The sequence below is a fragment of the Coffea eugenioides genome, chromosome 10, assembly GCF_003713205.1.
Source record: "Coffea eugenioides isolate CCC68of chromosome 10, Ceug_1.0, whole genome shotgun sequence".
Classification (NCBI taxonomy): Eukaryota; Viridiplantae; Streptophyta; class Magnoliopsida; order Gentianales; family Rubiaceae; genus Coffea; species Coffea eugenioides.
In genome coordinates this window covers 33,604,408-33,629,707 of record NC_040044.1, presented here as the reverse complement: position 1 = coordinate 33,629,707, position 25,300 = coordinate 33,604,408, and the positions used below count along the sequence as shown (strand labels likewise).

Genomic DNA, 25,300 nt, shown 5'->3' with positions numbered 1-25,300 from the left:
GTGAGTATAATCGAGCACCTAACAAATCGGAGAATGTGGCGTCAACAATGGGGGAAAAAAAAGAAAGGCAGAAGCTCCTCCATCTGCCCATGCTAATGCCTAATGGTAGTGTGGTATACTAGTATCATCATGCTGGCCGTTGATTATATAAGTAATGTATCTCGCTAGCATGCACCAGTATCTCACAACGGAGCGAAATTCCTCTTCCCTTTTTTTCCCTCCAAATTCAGTCTCACTCTCTCTCACACAGACACGGGCAAGCCTTACAGAGCTACAGAATTCCTTCTTTGTGCTTTCCTTTATTCGCTTCATAATTCCAAGAGTTCACCCATCGCTCTCTGGTAACTGTCTTAGGCCCGATTAATTTCGTCAAAATTAATTTCGTCTTTGATTCCAGATTGAAAAGCTTACAGATTCTTATCCATAACAACTTCTCAATTAAACTTTCCATTTTTACTCCTTCCACACTTTCCTCACTTTATTTTTTTGGTTGTATGGATGCGATTGTATCAGGCATCGAAAAAATGGAGGATTATTTGCAGTATATGAGGACTCTACGCACTCAAATGACCGGTTCTCTTCCTACTGTGTTTTCTTTTTAATTAACCTTTTTTTTTACTCTGACTTTCGTCCAGAAATTTTCAATCATTCCCAAATTTCGGACTACTATATGAAGCTAAATCAACTTTCATTGCGATTTTGTGTTGATTGCAAGTTTGGATGCGTAAATGTTTCTTCTTTAGTTATCGTTACGTAATTTCTGGATTTAACAATTTCAGAGGTGGAAGATCAAGCGACTAAGCTATCGGCACAACAGCAAATCCACCTCACTATTATTCGGAATCTCGAAAGAGACCTCGATTTTGGTAACTGTCTCTCTCTCTCTATCTGGCCTTGTATTCCTCTTCACTCTGTAGAAGAAGCACATATAATTTTTTGAAAAAACCATATTGGATGATTTTTTTTTTTTGCCAACTTTCAGTTTTTTGTCAAGTTCGTACTGTTTGAAGTGGTACTGGTGGGTAAAATCGCATAACTGCCACAAAATTAGGATTCGTAAATCGTACTTATGTTACACAAGAGCTCGTATTGCAGCAAGATTTTTTTTTAAAATTGCAGTAAAAGATCTGTTAATGCTTGTTGTCTCTTTTATTAGTTATTCATAGTATTGTTACTAGAGGCTGTTCGGGAACAATGAAGTTACTTGAGTCTTCATTGATTATTGATACTAAACTATAGCAGCTCAAGTTACGCTCACACTATCATTGAGGTAATGAATCCTACTATTGGTTGGGTTGCATTGACTCTAGTTGTGTCTAACATGTATTCGTTTCAGTGTTTCATAGGATGGGGCTCAGTGCTCATCTTCTCCAGGATGCCTCACAAGTCATGATAAACATGGCAAAACAAAAAACAGGGAAAAAGAAAACATAAAGATATAAATGGCTACATCATTAATGATCTTTACTTGTAAATTTCAACTTTGGTAAAAGACATCTGAGGTCCTAGTCTGGAAAAATTAGCATCACTAAAAAGAACGTAACCAAAGACCATGGAGGGGCTAGTGAATTGAGTTCGAATGGAACTGTGTATAATGTCTAAAGTAAGATATTCAAGGTTTTCAGAAGTTACACGAACTGGCAAATCTACTAATTTATTTTTTATTGCGTCCTTCTTTTTAATTAAATTTCTCAACTGTGTTGCTAACTCTTCTGCTATAACTTCTGGGTGAAGCTCACTTTACTTTTTTCAAACTCAGATAGAATGACGGCTTCCACTATTTCCCAATAGATTTTTTGTTTTTTAAATAGTAGAATGTGTATCCGCATCTGATGGGAGCTACGTGATTCTAATTATGCATTTTCTTTACATGCATTGCGGGTTGTGGAGATACTAGTTTCTGTTTCTGTTCCAGATTCTGGTAGAAATGAAGTTGGTTCTGGATATAATTTATTCTTATATCAGTATCACAGCCAGCTTAAAATTCTGTGTCTATTACTTTATAATATTTTAGTTCCTGTTAATCTTGGAGGTTATGTAAGGCACCACAAATATTTTCTTTCTCAATTGACTCTTTAACTACTTAATGCAGTGAAAAATGAGACAAAGCGAGTTACAGAGGAAAAAGATCGCATAATGAAGGAGAAGGGACTAATCTGTTCCCAGATTCTGGAAAAGCAGAGGAAAATAACTTCATTGGAACTAGATTCATCTACACTGAACCAGGTTAGTTATCTCTTGTGGCTTGTATGCTGAGCTTATTAGGTTGAAGTGGTGCTAAAATCTGCTTATAGCCCTCCTGTTTAAAAACCCCGTGCCATCAAATATAAAAAGGAAAAAAAAAGGTAAAAGGGTACAGGCTAACTGATTGAAGAATAAAATAAAACAGTACTCTATGCTGGAGAATGTTGCTGCTTTCTCGCACCCCTATTTTTGTGATGAACTAATGGTGATGATGTTAGTTGATTTGGAGATAGCAGTACGCAGTGTAATACGTTGCCTTGCTATCCCATTGCAATTGGATCTTTCATGTTTTTAAATTGACACCCTTTAATTCCTTGTACCTTTCATTCCTCTTAAGATCCAAAATCACTTTCTCTATATTCTGTTCCAAACTACCACTTAGCTAATTTTCTGTTTTCGTAGCAAATTGGTCTCTTGGATATCAGCCTGGTTGATCATTTAGTAGTTCTTTCATTTTATGTGTATCCCCTTTCCAAACCTTGTTTTTTTATAGGAAATTCATTGGGAGTAATAAAATTATGCCATTATATTTGTTTTCTGGAAAATGCTTACTCCTATGACTAGTGATATACCTGCCCTTAAAATCAACCTGTTAGATGCAGTCAAAAGTCCGGATACTATATCCTTGCACGCAACATGCATGTACATAGTGAAGTTCACTGTGAAGAATATGGCTGTGTCCTTTATAATGATACCTTTGAATAGGTAGTGTTTCTTATTCTATCATATGTTGTAGGCAGAAACTGTTAATTAGAAAGAAGAGGCTAGCAAAAAGGTGGGGAAAGTTATGAGAATGGATCTACTTGGTCACTTCTCTTCACTTTAGAAGGAATTGATTTTGTCATGATAGACAACACAATGGGTGACGGAAGATAAATTGTCAAGTTGTGCTTGTAGTGGTATTAAGTAAAAGATTGAGCTAGGAATTTGAAGAGTTTGTTTTGCCCCAAAGTATTTTACTGTTCAACTTTGGGGCCAATTCGAAACAGATGACTAATGTTTAAGCAAATAGGTTGTACCTAATTATTTTGTTTATGTGGGACAATTTCTGTAGTTTTGTTTATATTACTGCACATGACAATCTGGCTTTGCATATTCCTGATTTGACCAGGTAGTTGAGATTAAATCAAATTTATTGCCATCATAACCTTAAGAGCAAATTTTAGTGCTAGTACCTTGGATGCAACACAAAAATAGGAGTTTGAAGATACAGAGTAGAATTATTCCATTAACTAACTTTTCTCTCACATGACAGCATGTCTTATTCCTGATCAGATACTACACAGACTAGAGGAACCTTGCCTTTTCCTAAGACTATTTCTAGATAATCACCAAATAATTACCTTGTCAGCCTAGACATTAAAAGTTATTATATACAGAATAAAACAACCAATCTCCAATATAAGGTATTTGAGCAAATTTAATTATTATATCCTTTTGATAGCATCATGGTGTTTTTTACAGACACTGGACCTGATGCAACATGAAAGAGTCACCCAGTCAACAAAATTGCTTGAGAAAAGGTAATTTTAAAGAGTTCTTTTTTATAAAGCGTGGGTGGTTAATTTTATAAAGTTCTAGATCAATTTGGTTATGATAACAGATCATAGTGTACAAAGGAAACGTGATTTTGAATGAATTTAGTTTTCATGACAGCTCATATTACACAAAGGTTGCTGATGATATTATTACAGAACTCAAAGATCAACAGGTTTGACGCCTCTACATATGTCATCCAGAGTTGGCATGCTGTATTTATTATTCTGATCCCTGATTGAATACTTTTCCTATATAGGGCTGGATAATTGCTAACAAGTGCAGCTTTCTTGATACAGAGAATGGTTTGGTAATTTCTGGAACTCATTCATCTTGTTGTTAGTTGTCACCTGTAGCCCATTTCGGGTCTGTTTTTACTTTTCAAGGATGTGTGTCAGCTGAATGAAACTTGAATGAAATGGAGCAAGACACGATTAGCTGCATGCCTCTGAATTGTCACTAACAGGACGACATTCTTATAGAAGTAAAAGTCCTTATATGTGAAGGCCACGATATCTCTGGACCATCTCTTCCTGCTTTATGAATCAGCTAATGCTTTGGGACGTCTAAAAGTAAAAGGAAGACAATCAAATGGATGGAACAACAAACACTTTGTGCAGATGCACGCATATAACAATTTTAATGGTTTGCAAAGCTCACTCATGGGCAGACTGATTCTATGTGTAAAGTGATACTCTAAAGCAAATATTGAAAGTTTAACATTTCATTGACCTTAAAATGGACTTTCAACTGGGTGCATTGGTGACAATTTGGACTTTACAGTCAAAGACATTCTAGTAACTAGAGCATTTTTAAAAAGGAAGTCAGCTTGCTTATTTCAATTCAGGAATTTCTCCTTGTTGATTACATTTTGCCATTTCTTTGCCCATTGTTGAAAATTTGGAGCTAGAAAAGGTAGTTATTTGTCCAAATCTGAGGATAGCCGCCGTCAAAATAAAGCCTGATGTTGGATTTCCACATTGTTTCTCAGCACCCAGGCTTTAGGTAACAGAACTGTGCAATTCCTGTCAATGTAAGATCCTGTATAGAGGAATCTAATTCACTAAAGAGCAAGCTTCTATAAAATAATTTTATGATTCTCTTAATAATTTCTATGATTCTCTAAAATATAAATTTCTATCAATGATTGATCCTTACATGCTTATCAATAATTGATCCTTCAAGGTTTTGATTGAGGCCTTTTGATTTGGTGGTCTTAAGTGATATTTTACTTGCCAGGAAAAACAAGTATATGTTGGTTTTTGTTTCAGAAGATTTATTTTGAATTAATTTGTGCTCTTCTCTACTCATGTCTTGTGAAAGATGCATTAGCTAGTCTTCTCAAACAACTTCAATGTCATTTGCACTTTTGTCCTATATTATCATTATTCCTTTTCGGATCAGGCCCTTCTTACATCATTAATAACTTAAATACACAGGTGGGAAATAACATCACCCGGGAAATTTGTGAGACTGAAGGTAAGCCTAATGGATGGTGTGTAAGTTTTAATATCATGTTCTCTTTCTTTACATATGCACTAGATGGATACAGAATGTTTTCTTTTGCAGATCAAAATGGTCTACCTTAGAGAATTATCATCTAAAGTAAGAATACATATCGCTGAGGCATGCCACTTCAATATATTAGAAGCAGATATATCTTGGAATTCGTTGAATTGGTTATTAAGAGGCAATCCTTAATGACGAATATATGATCCTGGTGAACATAGAAAATGTAGAAGAGATAATTTACATTGAGAGGTGAATATGTTTGTGGCACAATAGAGACTAAGCATCTGGTACCCCCAGCTGAATTATACACTGCTAGATTGACAGAATTGTTGCGGAAGCAACATGAATTTGCTTTGACACTTTGATATGCACATATTTTTCATCAAGTAGAATGCAGTCGAAAGGATTGGTTCAGTCAAGCATGAAAACAATATGAAAAAGCAAAGAGTACTGGTACAAAAAATATTCTTTCATGGAACTTCTTCTTCAATTACTTTTGGATAGCCAAGATCTTATGTTTCACCTTCTTGAACTTAATCTTACTTGAAGCACTAGACAAATACCATGTCTACCCTGGACGATGTAAAATTTCTTCTTATGTGTAATAATAAGAGCTCGGTGATCTTCAGAGTCTCAGGGAAACATAATGAAAAGCCTACTGATGAAGTTTGATGCTGCAAAAGCTGAGTTAGACCAGATGGTGCAGATGAAATACAATCTTGTTTTGGAGAATAGCAAGGTGAATATATGAAATTTTGGATACAAGTAAGGCTGTAACTAGTTCTTTTAGCTTTGTTATAAATTTGTTTCATCTATGGAGTATTATGCTTAAAAAGAAAAGGGAGAATTGGGAATATGGTTAGAGAAGGATTTAAAATTCATAAGTAGGGCAGGTGTTTAGATAAATTCAAGATTGGGGAGTTGAATACATTTTATTTAATCTAAAAATATTACATGATCTATGATATTATCCATAAGTCCTTCCCCTCTCTCCACCAATTTCACAGTCACAAACTAAATCATCAGAACACAGATGCCTTCTTCCGCTTAATACAAGGACCACAAGCACTTAATCAAATCAGATGGAGGAACCTCATGCACTTGCTCATTTCATTGTAGCCGAGCCTATCAAAAGTGTTAAATAGCATAAGGACACACATGTTCTTTGCTTCCAGATTCTTTGCTGGCCTACCTGTATGTGTACATGATATGAGAGCAGCACTTCTCACGCTGCCAAATACGTTGTCACTGAAACTACTCCCAGCATCCAATCTCAGCAACTACTCTCGGCATAAAATCTACTCAAGGTCGACATGGGTGAAACTAATTGATTTCCTTCAGGGTTAGGCATCTTTTGGAACCCAAAAGATTAGGATTTTGAGGAAACGGGATTAGTAAACTCTCAATTTAGAGATGAAAAAGGAAATTGATAGAAGCCTAGACTAGATAACAGTACCGTCATACAGATTTCTATGACTTGAACTTGATTTGAATGTAATAAAAAAATTATCAGAGCTGCTGATAATTCGCCATTTGAGGGAAATTATTCACTTTTGGTTAAATTGAATACTGGAATCACATCCTATTGAAAAATTCGAGTGGAGAGAGTAAATTTCAAGAATTTTTACCATCAGAAAGTTGGCAGTAGGTAGTGGCAGCGGTGCACAGTAGCATTGAAAGCCACCCTGTCATTCACATCTGCTTGGTGTTGAAAATTAGTTCGTTGGGAAATTAGTTGGGAAGGTAACAAAAGGAAAAGAAGGAAGGGGTACTGTGGTAATTTAGCATTTAATTTATTGCTATTTAATTATGGAAATGGTACTTAATTCCCCATTTTGCTCAAACTTATGCCCTCCTTTTGAATTTTGTTTCTTCTCCTTGCCATATTCCTTATTCTCCCAAAAAGAAAATAAAAATTGTCCTATTTTGTATCATTCTATGTCATTTTATTACTCACTCTTACTAGTTTAGTGGTTACCTTTTTGTTGTGGAACAGGTTTATGTAGAGATGTCTGTCTTTGTATGTCTGCTACAATTCTTCCTGTTGTTTTATTTTCTTGCTGTCTTTACCTTTATCCTTTTGGTAGTGAAAGTGGATTATAATCCTTCCATGATGTGTCTGTTGACTCTTACAAGATATTTTACCCTAAATACATTGTTGAATAAGTATCAAGCAGAGTCAACCCACAAACCCCCTCCCAAAAACAAAGAAGATTTGCTTAAATGTAACCAACAAATGTTTTGACAATTAATCCAAGATTAACTTTATCATTTATCATGGACAAAGTTCTGACTAAGCTTACTGATTTATTTTTGCTTCTACATGGTAGTCCATTTGCACATTCAGAAAATTGATTATTTTCCAGACACTGCAATATTGAAATGAATTATACCTGCTCCCATTTTAAGGAGAAAACCATAACTATGTTGACAGACTTACAGTTCTTACATAAGGTGTTAGATTGTGACTAGCATATAATGATTAGATTATCCTTACTGTATTTTATATTAAATTCAGCGATTCAAATGTAAGCTATTGTGCTGCAGATAAAGCATGCTATGGAGCTAGTAAAGGGGAAGTTAAATGAATATAAGGTGAGTCACTATGCATTCTCTGTAACTTTTTCTCGACTAATTTTTTTTTAGCACGTAATATGCATTAAATTGATTCCAACAGCTTCTAAAAGATCTTGTGGTCCAAATAGCTCATTTCTGGAAATTATTGTTTTCTGTTATTTCTTTCTGAAAATGGATTCCTGTCTTGACAAATTCTGTTCACAGATTAGTAGTTTCATAATGCAGCTGTAAAGCTGCGGAAAGTACCATATTGGGAGCAATATTTGACCTTGTGATTATATATTGAGTGTCTATAGGCTGTCTAACAATAGCTGTTAAAGGTTTCAATGGTGGATGTGTAATTTCAGCCAGAACTTCGGGAAATGGATAGTGAATTGTTGGATGAGGAACTTCAAGTGCTTTTATCAGACAAATCTGGGGAAGCCGAGTTTTTAGAGGCTCTGCAACTTCAGATAATGACCTTAAAGGTAGAAAGAATTCGGCAACTATTCGCAATGGGTTTTAGAGTTACAGTTCACTGTTATATCTGCTAGCCCTTAAGTTAATTCAGGAATGTTGCTAACCTCCTAAATTAAGTAATCTGTTAAAATTGGTGCATGTTGTATAATAATCACTTGCATTGTAGAATGGCTAGACATATTTTCTCTAGTGCAATGCACTGAGCATCAATTTTTTTATTCTGTTATCCAGGAAATTTCACATCCTGTTAAGTGTTCTTGTGGAGAAGAATACAGGGTAGAACTGGGTGCTTATGGAGAGGCTTAGAAAAAATGCTGGCTACAAACTTATCAAATGCTCTTTCTTCCATAGTCATTGAACATGTGAATAAAAAGCTGCAAATTGTTTAGGAATAGCAGCAGGACATGCCATGATGAAGTTGCCATGCATTGATCAGATGACAACAGCAATTTCTTTTTCTAGTATCTGTTTGGTTTTACTACTTTATGAATTACTATTTGAATAAGTACGATGTATTGCTATTTAATCATGAGTCATTACTTTTACATTTGCAACGGTTAAGAGTTGATCAGTCAATGAGGAAAAAATCATCACATATGCTTTCACTGAGAAGTAATTTTTATGATTTATTTTGCATGCTGTCACTGCTTTTGACCCGTACGTGCATAATTGAGTTAGAGCACATTCGTTTGTCTTGGATATTCTACTGATATCAATTACGTGTAAGGGTACTCAATGGATTCATTAAGCATATGAAGTGCTTGATTTGATGATGAGATACAGCTTTCTTATACGACAAACTACACGTGTTATTTGTTTATCTAACAAAGTATTGCCACAGACATAAACTAGCCATGGCAAACCCCCAACCCCTAAAAAATAAAAGGTTAAAGTAATAAAACTTAGAAAATGTTCAATTTTGAAGTCATTTCAATGTCTCCAGAGCTTTGGAGATATCAGGGATTTCATATCCCTCTGCTCTGAATATGTTGGCGCTCTCCTGGGGCACTGCATCATCCCTTCTGAAACTATCTTCGGTATGTAGAAGCATCTCACTGCCATACTCCACTGAACCTTTCAGGATCACAGTCTTGTGGAGGCCTACAAGCAGATCCTCATAATCTGTGTCCCCTCTTTCCCCAAGAAACACAAACATTTTTGACATATCAATGCCCCACCTAACTGATAGGTACCTGTATTGACATGGCAACAATGCAATTAGGATTCTTCTTCTTCTTCTTTAGTTTCATCTGTATTTATTAGTTTCTATCTGTGAACAAGTATAGTACCAGAACGATAAGGACTGACCTCAGTGCATGAGTTCTTGATGCAAAAAGTGGTAGCACAATTAACCTGGCTGCTGCATGTGTATAAACGAGGTTGCAGCGAAAGCCTCTCATGCGCAACCTCTGCCGTATTTCATCAATTTTCCTAGTCTGTGACATGATAATTTAAATGATTATATCTGCTGTGATAACCCGGGATGTAAATCTTTCATCTTCACACAGAGTAGTTAAGGAATCTTACCTCTGATCCTGGTCTAACTGTATATGAGTAGCATCGGGGGTTGCATGCACTTTTGCATGGTTCAATGTCATTGTCAGTTCCATTTTCTAGCTTGGCAAGCCTCATCACGATAGATTTCACATGCTCACCAGGCCACCTGTAGTCGATGTGAGCTTCATAGTCTTCATCTGCCAACATATCTCTCCATGGGTAATAAATTTCACTACCACTGCTACAGACCAGTGCATCAAAATCTTCTAACCTTATCTGGGAACTTTTAAATGCTTCTATCATCTCCGATAAATTTAAGCCTGTCAAGAGTACGAAACCTATCTGGCTTGATCTTGGATGCATAACTTGCATTAGATTCTTGATTACTAGAGGTAAGGTTTCTGTAGCAATTCCCACGTTGTTGTAACAATCAGTCGCTACAACATAAAGCCCTTCTCTTCTCCCTGGACAGTAGTTTATGATGGGTTTGCCATTTGAAGTAGCCTTTCGTGTTAGTGTTTCAATAAGATCCTGCTGTCTTGCCGCTGCATCAAGTTCTCCATTTACCCTGAATTCTCCATCAACAGAGAATTTCAAAGAAAGATCTTCAACACCCCTTAGAGATTCACTCATAGGTTCTTCAGTTGCTGGCACAACCTCAAGACGATTGGTAGGATGACGACTGCGACAGTGCTCAACATAGAAAAGGTAATTACGGCAGTGCTCTGGCCATGAGAAGCGATGGATATTCTTTAGTCCACTTTTCCGGCATTCAAGCCAGAGGTTCTTGTCTGCTACAAGCTTCAGAAGAGCATCTGCTATTGCTTTCTGGTCATGGGGGTCGATAAGTAGGCCATTGTTAAGTGCCTGAAAGAAAGACATTGCTCATATCAATCTAATTGGTCAAAGAAACCTACCAGGGTGTATTTTCTATGTTACCATTTGGTGTTGTTGATAAGGACCTAACTTAAAGTTCATCTTTGAACAGGACAGATGGCAAGATTTCATTTTGCTAAGAGTCACGGTGATTTAGCAGGAGAATATATTCTAGTTGGGTGTCCATGTTATATGGATTTACACCTGAGACCTAAGTACAGTTGAAATTCACCTTGAGAATATCTACAGGCCCACCATTTTTTGTGGCAACAACAGGTAAACCATAAGCTGCTGCCTGCAAACAAAAACGGATTTCTTACAAAGGTCACATGGTCGAACATGCCTTGAAAGGTATGGATGATTATAGCAGACTGTATTTCAGAAACCAGGAAGTGTTAACTTACCTCAATAAGAGTCAGACCGAATGGTTCCACAAGAGCTGGATTGATGAATACTCCCTTCAGAAAGAGAAATTAGTTGTCAAGAAAGTGTTACTTGTAGCAGTTCACAATGGGCTGTTGAAAATTAATTTGGCTTGTTATCTTTCCCTTCTAAGATATTCTCAAGTGGATGATGCTTTCATGACAGTCAAGTGTTGGTAGACACTAACTCTTTGGCTGGACCAGTAGAACTAGTGAAGTGGCTGAATAATTGCAGTTTGACTGTGGATAATTAAATCCTTACAGTGCTTACTGGGCCTAATACCTGACTATGTTAGTTAACTTATTTCACTGACATTTAGTGAGTGATTTACCTTTGTTTTTGCTGCCAGACTATATATCTGAGGAACTTCTGGTTGCTTGTGATGCTTTGGATATGCCACTTGACCATACAAATCATACTTATCGATGAGCTTAAGTACTGCTGTTAGGACAACTGAGCTGCTGTTGGACATTTCTTCAAGATCTTCTCTGTTCCCCAGTATAAGTGTCTGTAATGACATTGTGGAAGTCATATTAGCATCATCATACACTCTGATAGAGCATAGTAATATGTTGGCTGCAGGTGAGGAAAATGCAGGATTACCAAATTGGCTAGTTCCCGTAGGGGCTGACATTCTCCAAAAGCCTTGACTAAGGTGGTAACATTTTTCTTGGGATCTGGACGAGACAATGCAAGTATCATGGGCTTGTGAGGGTTTGTAAAAAACCGCATTACCTGGATTCAGGGAAGTCAAAACATCACATTAGATAAAAAATTTAGAGATGTTAAGGATTTTAAGTTTCATTATTGGTGTAATCTGAACTCGGTCCAACAAGATTTATATGAAAGGAAATCTGTCATACAAAAGAGAATCTTTTCCAATATGTTTACAGTGCAAAAGAGAGGAGTGTCTAACCTCAGACCAAATAGGAGGCATAGGTTTTTTCTGAGTTCTGTCAGGTCCAATCAACGAATTCAGATCTCCATCACTGTCTAATGAATCTGGAGTCGTAACACTGCTGAAATCCATGCCTGGTGGTATTACCTATTTCCACATAATGATCAAGAAACAAGCTTTTCACTAGTAACAGGTGTGCCAAAAGGGAGACGCAATGCCAAAGAAAATTGGTTGCGAAGATGATGCAGGTATACATGTTTCAGACAATGTGATCTAACTGAATATTCTTCTAGGACTGCAATGCATAATGGATGCTTACCTTAAAAAGTGGTTCATCAGATATTAATGTAGTTTATATATTCTTCAACTCATGTTCTCAAACTGATTAATGCTGCATAGGGATAAGAACATGCGACAGTTGAAATCCAGAGCTACTGTTTGTAATGCTATGAGATTTCTACTTATGTTGACTACAGAAATCTTAAAAAAATAGACTAGTGTCTCTAAAAAAGACAAGGACTGCCAGCTGTGCTAAAAAACTTTGGCAAACTGTAGAATGCTGTTGCATTTTGAGATAAGTAAGTGTGACTTTTAGATGTTCTGAACTTGTTCATTTCATTGTTAGCAAGAACTCAACATTTGAGTCAAATAAACAAACAATAGCAATTAGAGATTTGACTCACCACCATTCTCGGCATATATCGTCCCAGACAGCTAACTCCTCTACGTCTACGAACCCTTAGTTTCCTCTCCAACTGGATGTCAAACCCATCATACAAACCCCACTGCTCTTCAATTTCTTGTCTTGTGCTAGTCACCACCATATCTGCAGCATCCAGCCCCAACTCTTCAGCTTCAATTCTCCTCATGATCTTGTAGGTGGTATTAATGTCCTCCCTGGAGAGTCTTCCTTGCTTGAGTAATTGTTCAAACTTGTTCCTACCCAAAGAATGACCTGTTAATACCATCGGCACATTCAAAGCTCCAGACAATCGTGCAGCTACCTCTCCTGCATCGGCATAGTGGCCGTGGATCACATAAGGCCATGTTGGTTTTCCAGCATTTACCTGGTCGCCAATAGCTCTTGCCATGTTGACAATGTGGCCCAATGCTCCGTCTACAAATTCAGGTATGTAAGGCCAGAGTGATTCTTTTAGAATGTATCTGTGGTACATAGCAAAGGGAATCCAATCAATTTGCCAATTTTGGAATATCTTAACAGGATTGGAGTGTAAAAGGATGATGCAGCAGTGCAGCAGCAAGGGTGAATGCTAACTGTAACAATTTGTGAGATAATTTTAATTAGCATAAGAAGGCAAAAATATGTGTGTTCTATTTCAGACGAAGATAATGTGTATTACTTTTCACGAGGTCCACAGGGGATTCGGACTATGTAGGCACCACAGCTACCAAAACCATCAGACGGGCATGATAGCATCTCAATTGGCTCTCCGTAGCTGGAGTCAACTTCTGGGGATGTCATTTGTCGAGTCAGGAGATCTACTCGATATATTCCTTTTGTATTTGCAAGTGCTCGGGCAAGTTCCACGACATATTTCACCTGAGTATTTTCATAAAATTCACATATCAGATGCGTTAGTAAGAACAATTAGTGTGCCGTGCATGGAAACTTGCTCTGGAATCATTGACTAAAGTGGTTTACAGTCTCTCAGGTCTGCTTCTCATTAGATCTTAAGGCCTTGATATTGTTGAGTCTTTAGTATACATGTTATCATTTCCTCCATTCCCTATTGTTCAATTTCAGCAGTGGAGAATGAAGATGAAGACTGATTTTAAACTTGCGTGTAGCAAAGGAAATTGTTAAACGTTTACTACCTGACCGCCAGTGTCAGAATCTCGGCCAAGTTCCATGTTTTCTCCACGCACCAACCCATGAAGACTGCATAGTAAACAGTCAACAGTGCATGAAACTCAGCTGATAAATTACTCCAAGTTCTGTCCAGTTTGAGAATTTTGTTAATTTTGGTTGTCAAGAGAGGCGTGAAAATAGCAACAGGTGTTGTGCTTATTCTGTTACTTATCAATGCTTTCTGTGAACAATTTCTTGTTTGGCCTTTTCCGCTTGCATCAATATATGGAATCAGAGAACAAAAATACCTAATCAATACGATGTACAGTTGTCGTGATTTATCTGCCTCTGACCATATCTGAGTATCAGAGTTGATCCTTGAAATGTGAGTAGGGAAATCTGTTTGAGCTAAATCGCCTCTCTCCTTCTCACCTTCGGAAATTTCTGAGAGGTCATCAGCTGCATCACTTCGACCTTTTTCACGCTCGAGTCTACGTTTTACTAGTTTCTGTGCATCATCCCAAGCTATCTGCAGGTAATACGTAAGTCTGACAATCTAGTCTTGAGCAGAAGTGTTACCAATTATGAGTTCTTGTATTGCCCTTCGCTAGATTTCATATACAAATGATATTAAAAAGTTAAATGGAGGGGAGGCCATTACTGGGAAGAAAAGGGATGATATCCTTTTGTCTGTCAGAAACTGTTAATAGTAGCTATCACGTTTTCTGTTTCTCAGATTAATTTGCTACTTTTGTGCATTAGACAGAGCCATTGTTCATGGTACAGTAGTTGATTATCTTTTACCATTAAGGACTAGGATTCCCAAATGGCGATTGCGCTGTTACAATTTCTTCTGCGGCATGGAGAAAAAGTTGTCATGCTTAATCTGCTGAATTGCCGTATCTCTTTATTACTTGGTAAAACTGCAAAGTCGTCTACATGGTTTTATTGTCACCTTCGAACCGTATGTAGGGATTATGGATGTCTTGTGAAAATTACATATGTGAGAGTGTGTATATCCAAGTAGTCTGTGTGTTAACTGTTAAGTAGTGTGAGAGATTGGAGAGGGACCTGTTTCTTTTTGCGGGCAAGATGCCAAATTCGCCAGCACATATTCTCGAGCCTGTTGTTGCGTTCGCGAGAATTCCTTGTCGCCACGACCTGCATGCAACCACAATCCATCCATGTTCATTCAACTCTCGATTACCAATTCTGTCTTTGACCCCTTTCTTGAATATTATCATTGTGTAAAATGTTTCATTACATTTTCAGCTTCATTTTATCAACTTCGCATGCATGATGATTTCAAGTTGAAATTTCATGGTTAACTTGGGACTTGAGCTTTCGTTTTACGTTTCTTGTTTATATTCCTTTTTCACAGGTCTCATGCAGCTGCCAAAAGTAACTGCATAAAAAACTCGAAAACACTTCCATACGAGGAAGTCTTCGAAGCTGGGGATTGTCAGTTTCTTTCCTTCTGTGTGTGTGTGCGTGTGTGTGTGGTTGGTTGGTAAGCGCGAGAGTGATAGAGGAAGAAGAAGAGAGAGAGAGAGAGAGAGAGACCTTGATCCAAGTCCTGTAGAGGTCAGACTCATCAAAGCTGTTCACGACTTCTTCTACAAAGTACTTGGTGGGACTAAACAGCTTCCCAGCTTCCTTCTCTTTCCAAGCTTCAAACTTCTCAAACGTCAACTTCTCATCAAACCTCTTCCTCAAACTAGGACTCGTGGATTTGTTATTCTTGATCTTCTCTTCCTCTCTCGAGCCATCACTATTTCTCCCACTTCCCGCATCCAATATCGCCTCCAAATACCCGTTTAGCCATTCATTTCCGGCCATTTCTCTGTCTGAATTTCTTCTACTTTCTGCTTTGTTTCTTATACAAAATTGATGTACAAATGGGGAGCTTGTGTGTAGAGAGAGAGTGGGAGTGAAGTAAAGAAACAAAACCTCCAATTATTAAACTTGCATCACATGTACACAAAACCAACTGTAGTATGATGCAGGTGGAAAGGAGCTAATTAAAGCGTGGTTTTCTTTTTTCTGGAAGAATATGTGAATATTGGTTCGAAACCGAGTTAGAATGGAAGAAGAAGCGGCTGGCCTTTTAAAGGCATACGAGATTATATTTGTTTATTTATTTTAATCTGAGATACTATACCTAATACAAACTAACTAGAAGTATCTCTACAACCCAAAAAAAAAAAAGGAGCAGGCAGGCTATTATTATAGCAGCTAGCTACAAGGACGGAGGTTTTTTCTAGTGCGGCCTAGGCAAAGGGGTGGAGGCTTTGGTTTCGATTGGTTTCGTAAGCTTTCATTCTCATTTACACGCAGTGTATTATATCAACTTGGAAGGAAGGAACCAAGGTTTGTAAAATCGGGATCCTACGTAGGATCGATTTTAGTTTCATAGGATCGAATCGTAGGATCGGAGAATCTAAGATCCTACCAAAAGCTCCTAATTGCAATTAAAGGTTGCAATTCTTTAATAAATTACAAATATACCACAAATATTTTCATTTACTTGCAAAATGGAGCTTCATATTTCACAAATTTACAAAAAAATTGTAGGATCGTACGATCCTACCGATCCTACGATCCTACACGATCCTACCGATCCTGCTACGATTCTATGCGATCCTACAGAGATTAATATGATTTGCGACTCTGAATACGATCCGGATCGATTTTGGTTATCCGGATCTAGGATCGTACGATCCTACGATCCGGATCGCGATTTTGACAACTATGGAAGGAACTCCAACATTCACTCGAATGTATTTATCGGATTGGGTGTCTTCTCCTTTTCTTATTGAGTCATGTTTAATTATGTGGTTTATACTACTTATGTGTCGCCTCCTTGGATTATTCATATGCTTAATTATTCTCCTTTTGTTTTTCCATTTTGCTACTCGATCGCAGAGGAGAGGTACCGTACGTCTTCATTATATTGATCGCACCCAAAACTGAAAAGAAGCTTCTTGCATGAATTTATTGTGCTTTCGCAATGGTGGATGCATGTGACCTTAATTTGCATTTTGAGTCCACAAAACTGGGAACTTCACATTCATATATATGCTCGTAATATTGTTTGAAAGAAATGACTGCTAGAAAAAGGTTGGAAGTCCTGACAGCTGCTAGAAGAAAACTTTTCAACTCCAGAGATCGAATAAACTAAACATTTTCCTGGTATCAGATTCCCACAAGAATCAAACATCGGGGAACAATCATTTCGGCTGACTAGGATTCTTGAAGACAAATTTAGCGTTTTCACGCGAGAATGCAACATAAACCAAGAAAAGAATCTTGGAAAGGAGAAAGGGAAAAGCCTCCAATTAAGACCATTTTCTTTTTGGGGAGAACAGAGAATTGTGTGTGTGTATATATATATATATATGATCAAGAGAAAGGTAAGTGATGAATGGACATGGGGATTTGGGAAGGCAACATCAAGAACAAAGGCATCAAATTCAACAGCCATTAGCACTTGGAACCATATATAAATATAGCGCACGTAACATATAGGGGAAAAGCAAAAAGAGAGCAGAAACATCCAGTGAAGGGGATATTTGCGGGAATATCCAATTGGTTAAGACTCTTGTCACATTTGTGGCCATTCAATTCTTTCTATCTTGTTGTTTCAGAATTCTAACCTCTCCCCCTAAAATAAAAGAACGAACAACACTACTGCATGTATAGAGCTAGCTGATCTTAACAAAAGGTTAATTCAACGATCATCATGATCACGATGGTGCATTGTAATAATACGTATACATACAAATTCATGGACACACGAGGTATAGATTCTTTAGATATGCTTCAGCAAGTAATAGAATAGATTCCACAAGGTCAAATTATTGAGATATATGGACCCCCAAGCATGCGATCCGGCCTACTTTTCCACTTGTTATATCACAACATTTTCGGATGTATATTTGAATGTTACTCATGTACACACAAGCTCTTAACCCCTTGCACTTTGTTCAAAAAGGGAGATTAATTAATTGCATGGAACCCCTTGTATTTTAAAAGCTGCTTCGGTGTAGCCCACTGTTTTGATGCGTCGCGTGCAACATAAAATAAAATGATCCGACCTCACAACAAATTGATTGGTCCGCAATCCTCCGTTGATTGATGAATTTGGGACAGGGACGGTCATCACCATGATGAAACAGCTTTGTCTTTTTATTTTTACTTTTTTTTTTGCTCCCCTTTCGTGGGGATTATGGAGCTGGGCTCCACCAGTTATTTTAAATTAACTCAAGGGCCTGAGAGAGAATATATTTAGTCGCAGTCACAGGGGTAATTTAATTTTAAGGATGAAGGACGGGAACGAAAAGCCAACATAAAAATGGGGACAAAATTAACCCAAGCTAAGGGGATTGAAGTGAAAAAAAAAAACCGGCTAAACCTTAAAGGGTTACTGTAATCAACCCGTCATTTTAATTAAGGAAAAATTTACAAAAAGTGTCAATTCTCGCCAGATGCAAACCATGTCGCCCGGAATGGCTGCTCCAAAATCTTCCATCCCTGAAAACTTTTGAAAACTAACCTGAAATCTCATTTCTTTGTTTTGTCAAGAACTTCGATATATCTCTTGGGTATTCTGCATTGCTCAATCAGGTGTTTTGCAAGATCATCAATCACACCCCCTTGAACCAAAACTTCGAGTCCCTTCTTTCCTATAAAAATAAAGAATGGAAAGTGTGTAAGAAATGGTCAACTTAGCATCACCAAAATAGATGTGAAAGCGTTAAGCAGACATGAATTGTCAGCTAGATACTAAAATGAAAAGGCAGCAACCTAACAGCATGGTACATGAGCAAATGCCTTAGTCATTCCCCATTGGCAAACAAAGCTATAGTCTACCCTCCAGATTTTTTCCCTGGGACTAAGCTATAGCGAATATCTTCACCATCAAGATCAGATAAGGAGAGAATATTTCAAGTTAGAAAGAAAAAGCACAAAATCATTAAACTTGAAGTTCAGTTGTATCTAACGTCCATCTAAAAACACTTAACACCAAAACATGAGATGAATAAACAAGAATAACTGAAACCCATGATTAGCGTTATCATAAAACCATCAAGGAGATGCATCTTGAAGTATAAGCTGGTAAACCACAAAAAATTAACATCAACAACTCTATCACAGAAAAATCTAGCATGATGACCGTGACAGATTTTTTTCTCTCTTTTTCTTCTCTCAGGTTACTCGAGCAAATAAAAACCAAGAATTGCTAGTAGAAGCTTAAAGGTTAATAAGATGACCTACCAGGCAGTTCTGCCACAGTGGTACTACAAGCAAACTTCTTCTGCAGCTCTGAAGATAATGCCTCAGCATCTATTAAAAACGATTCTAATCCCGAAAGTTTCGTAACTTTCTTGTTACCCTGCCTCCGTTCAGTCATTATCTGAATTGGCTTTAAACCACCTTTGCGAACAACAGTTTCACTGCCCCTTGTTACTCTGTGATGGGCTTGCATCCGACTAATAAAAGTTGATCCTAAATCTTTCTTATGAATTTCTGTTGGATAGGTTGATCCTTTCTTTATGGCCCCTTTGTATAAAGCATCACAAAGAGTTGCATCTAAAGTCACCATGGATCTGTCTGTTGGCTTGACAAGATTTTGTTTTTCAACATACTGGAAGACAATATCAGAGGCTTCAGGAGCACTAAAAAATTTCCCCAGCTCCACACCAACAGAGATAAAAATAGGGTTCACATGAACACTTGGTTTGTAAACCTCAGACACTTCAAATACTTTAGGTGCCTGTCCTTCATGGATACCTTGTGTCACAGTTGATTGTCCGCCCTTCACCGCTTTCTTTTTCTCTGGCCTGAAGGATTCATAGTCTGGATGACTACGATTAACCGAAAACAATGTCGCCTCCTTTTTATGTTTATCTTCTTTTACTGAAATCTGTCCAATTTGACCAAATTACAGCAAGTGTATCAAGAAATAAGCGAGAACAAGTACTTGTAAGCTGTGAAGCCTATTCCATATGAACAAGAACAACTACATGTAAGCCGCAGAGCAAACACAGACCTCATTATAGTGCGTTGTAAAGGCTTCAATTCAGATGACTGCTATATGTGCAAGTCTAGTAATTACACAAATAATCACCTGTCCTTTAGGAAGCCTTGCAAAAATTTGTCTAGCTTTCTCCTAGTAATAAGTTTCCCTAAGAACCATGACAGCTTACTTGCAAATTAAACTTTGTGGCATTAGCAACAGTAAGAGAGGAAAACTTCATGCAATTTGCTAATTTTTACAACTTTCTAAGTTAAAGGAGCAGAATACTGGATTTTTGCATTGAGATATAATTTATGCCACTGAAGTTCCTTTTGTATAGAGCCAAATGCCTTTCTATGCTTGGGAAGTGCCAAATAGTGTTTCCAAACACATCTTACAGGTTTTCAGAGGTACTGAAGGTTGTTGCTTATAACAGCCAGCATATTTTGCTCGAGGGATTCTCAACCTCATTGTATTTCTTTTCCTTGATAAGAGATATTCAGAAAAAGGGAATTAAAATTTTCAGTAAAACAAATAAGAAGTTGGAGGTAGATAAGCCTTCAGTCCTTTCTAAGTAAACTGTTCTGATATAGTATCATACTGTAACCATCAAAAACCACCATCACTATTGGCAATTAAAAATTGACAACATTACGGAACAAGCTGCACATTGTTAATCCGAGGGAACAAGTTCATAGAATGACAAAACTTACAAGTCCTGCAGAGGCTTTAGCTTGTAGCCACTTTGACAATTTCTTGTAAGAGGATTTCTTTATATCTAATGTAACACCTGAAGGCCTGCAAGGTAGCACATGACCTGACCTATACCACAATAAACAATCAGCAAAACCATTACAGACAAAGCCGTAAATTCAAAGTCAGAAGCGATTAGAACAATGTCTAAACAAGTACTGAGAAATTGCTGCCTTGGAATGGGTGGGGAAAAATGAACCATAATAACATTTTATCACTGACAAGCATGCTTGAGCCTTTTCTGGCTACTTGTTAACCAAGTTAGCATAGTACTTCTCTGAGAGCAAAAGGCATTATGACTTCCCCAATTTGGTACACATAAAGCTAACTTAGCAGTTTTCAAAAATCCAGGGAACAATTTCAAACAATTAAAGATTACTCATTTGACTACAAGAAGCTTAAACAATTTCAAACACTTAAAATTACTCATTTTAACTACAAGAAGCTTAAAGATCTTTGGATCCCTAATGAAGAACAGAGGTTTTTCCATAGATGGACTTGCTGTATGAGATTTACAACCTAAAAAATTAAAATTACATAAAACCAGTCGAACATGGCAACATGCCATACTGGAACCAACTATGTAGCTTCAAGTCAAACAACCTACATCATCATACTATCAGACAAAGTTCAGTAGCATTTATCAAAAAATTTGCATTTGTCCACTCTTCAGGCACAGGGACTGTTTCCAAACCAACATGATGACATAAATAAATAACAGTTTAAAGCAAGAAACATGATGTCATATTAGATATAGGAACAGTTTTTTTCTGCATATGATGGCTTTTATAATCAAGAGGGAAAATAAAATAATCATGTATTCAACATCCAGAAATCTAAAGAATGTGGTTATCATACCATAAAGAACTACCAGGCATGGGAAGGTCATTCTCCTTGACTGTTGTGTGCAAGGCCTGCAAAAGGCACTTGTCCAATAATGCATCAACATCCTCAATAGATAATGAATGTTGGTCCACAGCATTCAATTCATCTGTTGCATCAGTTTCATTCATCTTCAAATCACCCAGACCCGAGACTAACTGCTCAGTAATTTCATTTGCCACATCAGTTAGAGCTGTAGAAGCAGCACCAGCGGACTGATCATCTTTAACATCCACCACATCTCCAATTTCTTCATTGTTGACTGCATTTCCATCATCAACTGAAACATCACCTTCACATGAATCCGAAGCCTCACAAGCCGATACAAAAGCAGGATCCTCGAAGACAACATCTTCAAAAAAACCAGCATTTGGAACATAAGGATTTTCTACTGATTCCCTGCAGATGAGAGGAGAAATTATGTACCTTATTCTTGATCAATAGAAATCCTGTCAAGTTCCAAGTCTTACCAAAGTGTGTCTCCATAGTAATGACTAATTTTTAAGGCCTTTCCGCGTAAACCAGCTTTTGAAGCTTCAGTGGCACTCATCATGGTCAATCCAACCTAATTAAAATAGAATCCGTGTCAATAAAACACAAAACTTCTAGACAATTCAATTGATCTGAATGACAAGACAGCCAAAGTTCGAAGAGCCTACAGCTATTGGAGCAGGATTGCCAGGAACTTTCACTGCCCATGGCTCCCCGGCTAAAAAATTTGGAAGACCTTCAGCAGGTATGTAAACGCCAGGGAACATCAAATCTGCCCCACCAAGTACATACTGAGAAACTTCACCCCCTTTCAGCCAAAATGCAGGCAAAAGTTCCGGGACCTTCCAAAGAGCATAAACTGCCAAGGTTATATACAGAAAACGTTAGCTTGATGTAAAGGGCCAAAATGCAAAAAAATTCAACCTAAAGCACGCAGAAACAGATCAAGCACAACTGAGAAATTGCCACCTGATATGGGTGGGGTGACATAAAATGAAAAGAGAAAGAAAAAAAGAACAAATCAAGCACAAAAATATTTGTACTCTCTGTCAGACCAAATCTTAAGTTATGCCCGTTAGTGGTGGTTTAGAAAAGAATAAACAGCCAACCCATCTGACCTTTTACGCATTGTAGAATACCATCTTTCTTGGAAACGTGATATTCCATCCCCACATTGACTAATCACCCAAAGAAATACGTAAAACAACACCAACAAATTCATTGAGAAAATAAGGTTCACAAAACATAAGTATTTGCTAGATCAGTCATATGTACTAAACGAAAGATAGTATTGATCCTGAAATGGCAACTGCACCTCACATAAGGAGAAAGTGTTGTCCTGAACTGTGAGCTTTGTTGAACGAGAGTCAAATGAATTGTTGCCACATATATTAACACTAGCAGGGAACAACCACACTTGATCTATAAAGGAATGTTCACTACATACTGATTTTCTCGTCTCCTACTGAAAACATACATTTAATTACCGTATGTAACCTAAAGGTAACAACTTAAAAAAATCTATGGGTAATGCCAACATGAATTAAGAAAAACAAATGAAGGTCATAATTAGTTTAAGCATCTTCAAGAACAGAAGCACACGATAGAGTTTAATACGCGCCAGATGTTCCATAATAAGTACCTGTGGGCAATATTTCTGTGCCACGCCCATCAATATCGAAAAACATGGGATGGGCACCCTCCACACAATATACAAGAATTCGATTTGGATACTTGGAAACAGTTATCTCTGCCTGATTTACAACAGCAATAGATTCAGTTAAAATTGATAACAGAAATATCAAAACTTCCTGGATAGGCAAATAGAAAGAATTTTTCTTCCAAGTGTCAGATAACTTGATAAACAAGCACCAAAGCTGAGAGACTATCAGGAAAACAACAACACATCAAGCAATTTTGAATACATTTATAATCCTAAATTTCCAGACAAGTCATAATTCCATTCAGGTCAGGTGGAGTTAAACATATGACAGGCAAAATAACAACTTGATACTTTATTCATCAAGAATCAGCACAACACATCAGAATGTATCATTTTAGGAATTCCAAAATAGGGCGTTGCGTGGACATATGAGCTTGGAAAAACCAACAATATGTTTATTCAGCAAGACTTGTGAGCCTAATTTAGACATACTTCCATTTAGGAAAAGAAAATATATTTCAGTGATGTCATGATTCAAAAGCCCAGGTCTCATCAACAGCCTGTTAAGAAAAATCCTCCAAATGGTGCGAGATTTTACTTTTGTCATTAGATCTAGTCCTATTAGGGCTCTTATCTCACCAGACACAAGACCTTATACAGTGAAGTGCAGCATATAGTCCTATTCTCTGCACAATAAAGGAAAACAAAATGAGCAGAGTTGCAGAGAGTAACAGGATTTTCCAACAGGTATGCCCTCTATAAGGTTTAGCAACTTCATTCTAGCTCCCTCAGCGGAATATTCTAGCTCGCCCTCAGGCAACAAATTCTCATTTCGAAAGAAATTCTGCATCCAGGGTATAAAAAGTTAAAATCCCCAAATTTAACTTCTACACATTTGGAAATTAGCAATTTAGTGGAAAATAAAAGAACTTTGTAAATCTGTTATGCAAGAATTGCTCTTCTTATCCTCAAAGCAACCAAAGCGATATTAAAGCCCCTATCAGGCAGAAGCTTTCAACAGCAAAACCTCATAAACGCACCCCATTGGATTCCTCATCCAAGTTTAAACCCAACACAAAATCCAAAAAAACACACACACACACATTTTTGGCATGCAGGTGACAGCAAAAGGAGTACTCATTAACCAGTTTATTAAGATACACGTTTGTTCGAACGAGCCATAAACAATTACAGAACATTTAAGCCGCCTAGTAATCATCAAGAAGCTGCTTTTTACTCTATTTAGACAGATAGAACAAAGAAGAACATCACTTTTCACCATGAGATTTTGCAGTAGTCATCGCTAAATGGCCTGAGCGAGCCATGATATATCGATGAACCAAAAGAAGATTCATGGTAATTTATAAAGTGATTAATACTACAATTTTAGTTTCCACAAGCCAAAAAAAAGTAAGACTGGCCATCAGAATTCCTTTTCTTCTTTCTTCCTCTTCCAATTAGTGAAAGCACTGAGGGGGTGGTGCAAACAAAGAAAAGGAGAAAAAAGTGCAATCTTGAACCACCTATCATCCTCAAATTCCACAGGCCAACTGATGATAAGCAAACCCTTAAGCAAAGGCAGCATTTCACGAAAGGCGACAATTATTTTGCGCAATTAGTCATCATAAATTTTGCAACATTTCCCTCATCCATCCTTGATCATGGTCCATAAAACTCACTCATCATGAAGTAATCTATCCATTTAGTACCTTAGGAGGAAGTAAGGAATCGATATCGGCATCGGAGGCATTAGGAAAGCGGGCTGCAACAGTTCGCCTTAGCTTCTTCCGGTCGGCGCCAGATAGACGCTGTTGTGACTTCACTTCCGCTGCCTTCTTGAACATTTCTTTCTCTTTCTTCTTCTGGGCTCTCCGCTACCTTGGGTGGACGAGTGAGTGTGCCGCTGCCTGCTGTCGTCTATAAGCCTTAAGATGGTACGATGTTAGAGGGGCGAAAGAAAGTTCTGGAATGCAGAGGCGGTGGATGAGGCGATTGCTTCCTGTCCTGAGTTTTGGAGACTCTTCTTGCTTTTATGCGGTTAAAAGTTAAAAGTTAAAAGTAAAGTACTATCGGAGCATCAAAACCTTTGGTTTGGTTGATAACTTAATTTAATATTTAATAAATTTGACCAATTTGATAGTTTAATTTAATATTTAATAA

The 25,300-nt window shown here is 37.4% G+C and overlaps 3 protein-coding genes and 1 long non-coding RNA gene across 5 annotated transcripts; 2 read left to right on the top strand and 2 right to left on the bottom strand.

Annotated features, from left to right (window-relative positions):
- The first annotated feature begins 80 nt into the window (after positions 1–80).
- Positions 81–8,857, top strand: LOC113749593 (spindle pole body component 110). Of its 2 annotated transcripts, XM_027293383.1 has the most exons (12): positions 81–341; positions 514–573; positions 780–866; positions 2,093–2,226; positions 3,709–3,767; positions 3,901–3,955; positions 4,040–4,090; positions 5,220–5,259; positions 5,922–6,031; positions 7,840–7,887; positions 8,217–8,336; positions 8,560–8,857. In XM_027293383.1, the coding sequence occupies exons 1-12, from the start codon at positions 155–157 to the stop codon at positions 8,632–8,634; spliced, it is 1,026 nt and encodes a 341-aa protein (XP_027149184.1). In that variant the 5' UTR covers positions 81–154; the 3' UTR covers positions 8,635–8,857. The 2 variants fall into 2 exon arrangements, with proteins under 2 accessions (XP_027149184.1, XP_027149185.1); XM_027293384.1 differs by lacking the exon at positions 8,217–8,336.
- Positions 8,858–9,044: 187 nt separating this feature from the next.
- LOC113750026 (probable sucrose-phosphate synthase 4) lies at positions 9,045–16,024 on the bottom strand. The gene is made up of 14 exons (XM_027293933.1): positions 15,396–16,024; positions 14,904–14,993; positions 14,141–14,361; positions 13,859–13,922; positions 13,384–13,583; positions 12,706–13,186; positions 12,041–12,169; positions 11,728–11,859; positions 11,456–11,632; positions 11,106–11,159; positions 10,934–10,996; positions 9,856–10,692; positions 9,637–9,764; positions 9,045–9,521 (listed from the first exon to the last, which is right to left on the bottom strand). The coding sequence occupies exons 1-14, from the start codon at positions 15,669–15,671 to the stop codon at positions 9,254–9,256; spliced, it is 3,120 nt and encodes a 1,039-aa protein (XP_027149734.1). The 5' UTR covers positions 15,672–16,024; the 3' UTR covers positions 9,045–9,253.
- On the top strand, positions 13,594–14,148 carry LOC113750027. The gene is made up of 2 exons (XR_003464614.1): positions 13,594–13,695; positions 13,788–14,148. It is a non-coding gene; the product is annotated as an uncharacterized LOC113750027 (long non-coding RNA).
- Positions 16,025–18,118: 2,094 nt separating the features above from the next.
- On the bottom strand, positions 18,119–25,145 carry LOC113749916 (eukaryotic translation initiation factor 2D). The gene is made up of 8 exons (XM_027293795.1): positions 24,850–25,145; positions 23,120–23,231; positions 22,146–22,336; positions 21,957–22,051; positions 21,463–21,885; positions 20,565–20,673; positions 19,110–19,758; positions 18,119–18,517 (listed from the first exon to the last, which is right to left on the bottom strand). Exons 1-8 carry the CDS (start codon positions 24,982–24,984, stop codon positions 18,396–18,398), a joined length of 1,836 nt encoding a protein of 611 aa, XP_027149596.1. The 5' UTR covers positions 24,985–25,145; the 3' UTR covers positions 18,119–18,395.
- Positions 25,146–25,300: the final 155 nt, after the last annotated feature.

Excerpts from the sequence above, each read along its gene's own strand:
- LOC113749593 (XM_027293383.1), top strand. The coding sequence starts at position 155 with ATGTATCTCGCTAGCATGCACCAGTATCTCACAACGGAGCGAAATTCC. Across the intron at positions 342-513 it reads AGTTCACCCATCGCTCTCTG|GCATCGAAAAAATGGAGGAT; the intron begins GTAACTGTCTTA and ends CGATTGTATCAG. Across the intron at positions 2,227-3,708 it reads ATTCATCTACACTGAACCAG|ACACTGGACCTGATGCAACA; the intron begins GTTAGTTATCTC and ends TGTTTTTTACAG.
- LOC113749916 (XM_027293795.1), bottom strand. The coding sequence starts at position 24,984 with ATGTTCAAGAAGGCAGCGGAAGTGAAGTCACAACAGCGTCTATCTGGC. Across the intron at positions 23,232-24,849 it reads ATTCCTTACTTCCTCCTAAG|GCAGAGATAACTGTTTCCAA; the intron begins GTACTAAATGGA and ends GTTGTAAATCAG. Across the intron at positions 20,674-21,462 it reads ATGCCTGGTAGTTCTTTATG|GTCAGGTCATGTGCTACCTT; the intron begins GTATGATAACCA and ends ATTGTGGTATAG.
- LOC113750026 (XM_027293933.1), bottom strand. The coding sequence starts at position 15,671 with ATGGCCGGAAATGAATGGCTAAACGGGTATTTGGAGGCGATATTGGAT. Across the intron at positions 13,584-13,858 it reads ATTCTGACACTGGCGGTCAG|GTGAAATATGTCGTGGAACT; the intron begins GTAGTAAACGTT and ends GAAAATACTCAG. Across the intron at positions 10,693-10,933 it reads GGCCTGTAGATATTCTCAAG|GCACTTAACAATGGCCTACT; the intron begins GTGAATTTCAAC and ends TCTTTCTTTCAG.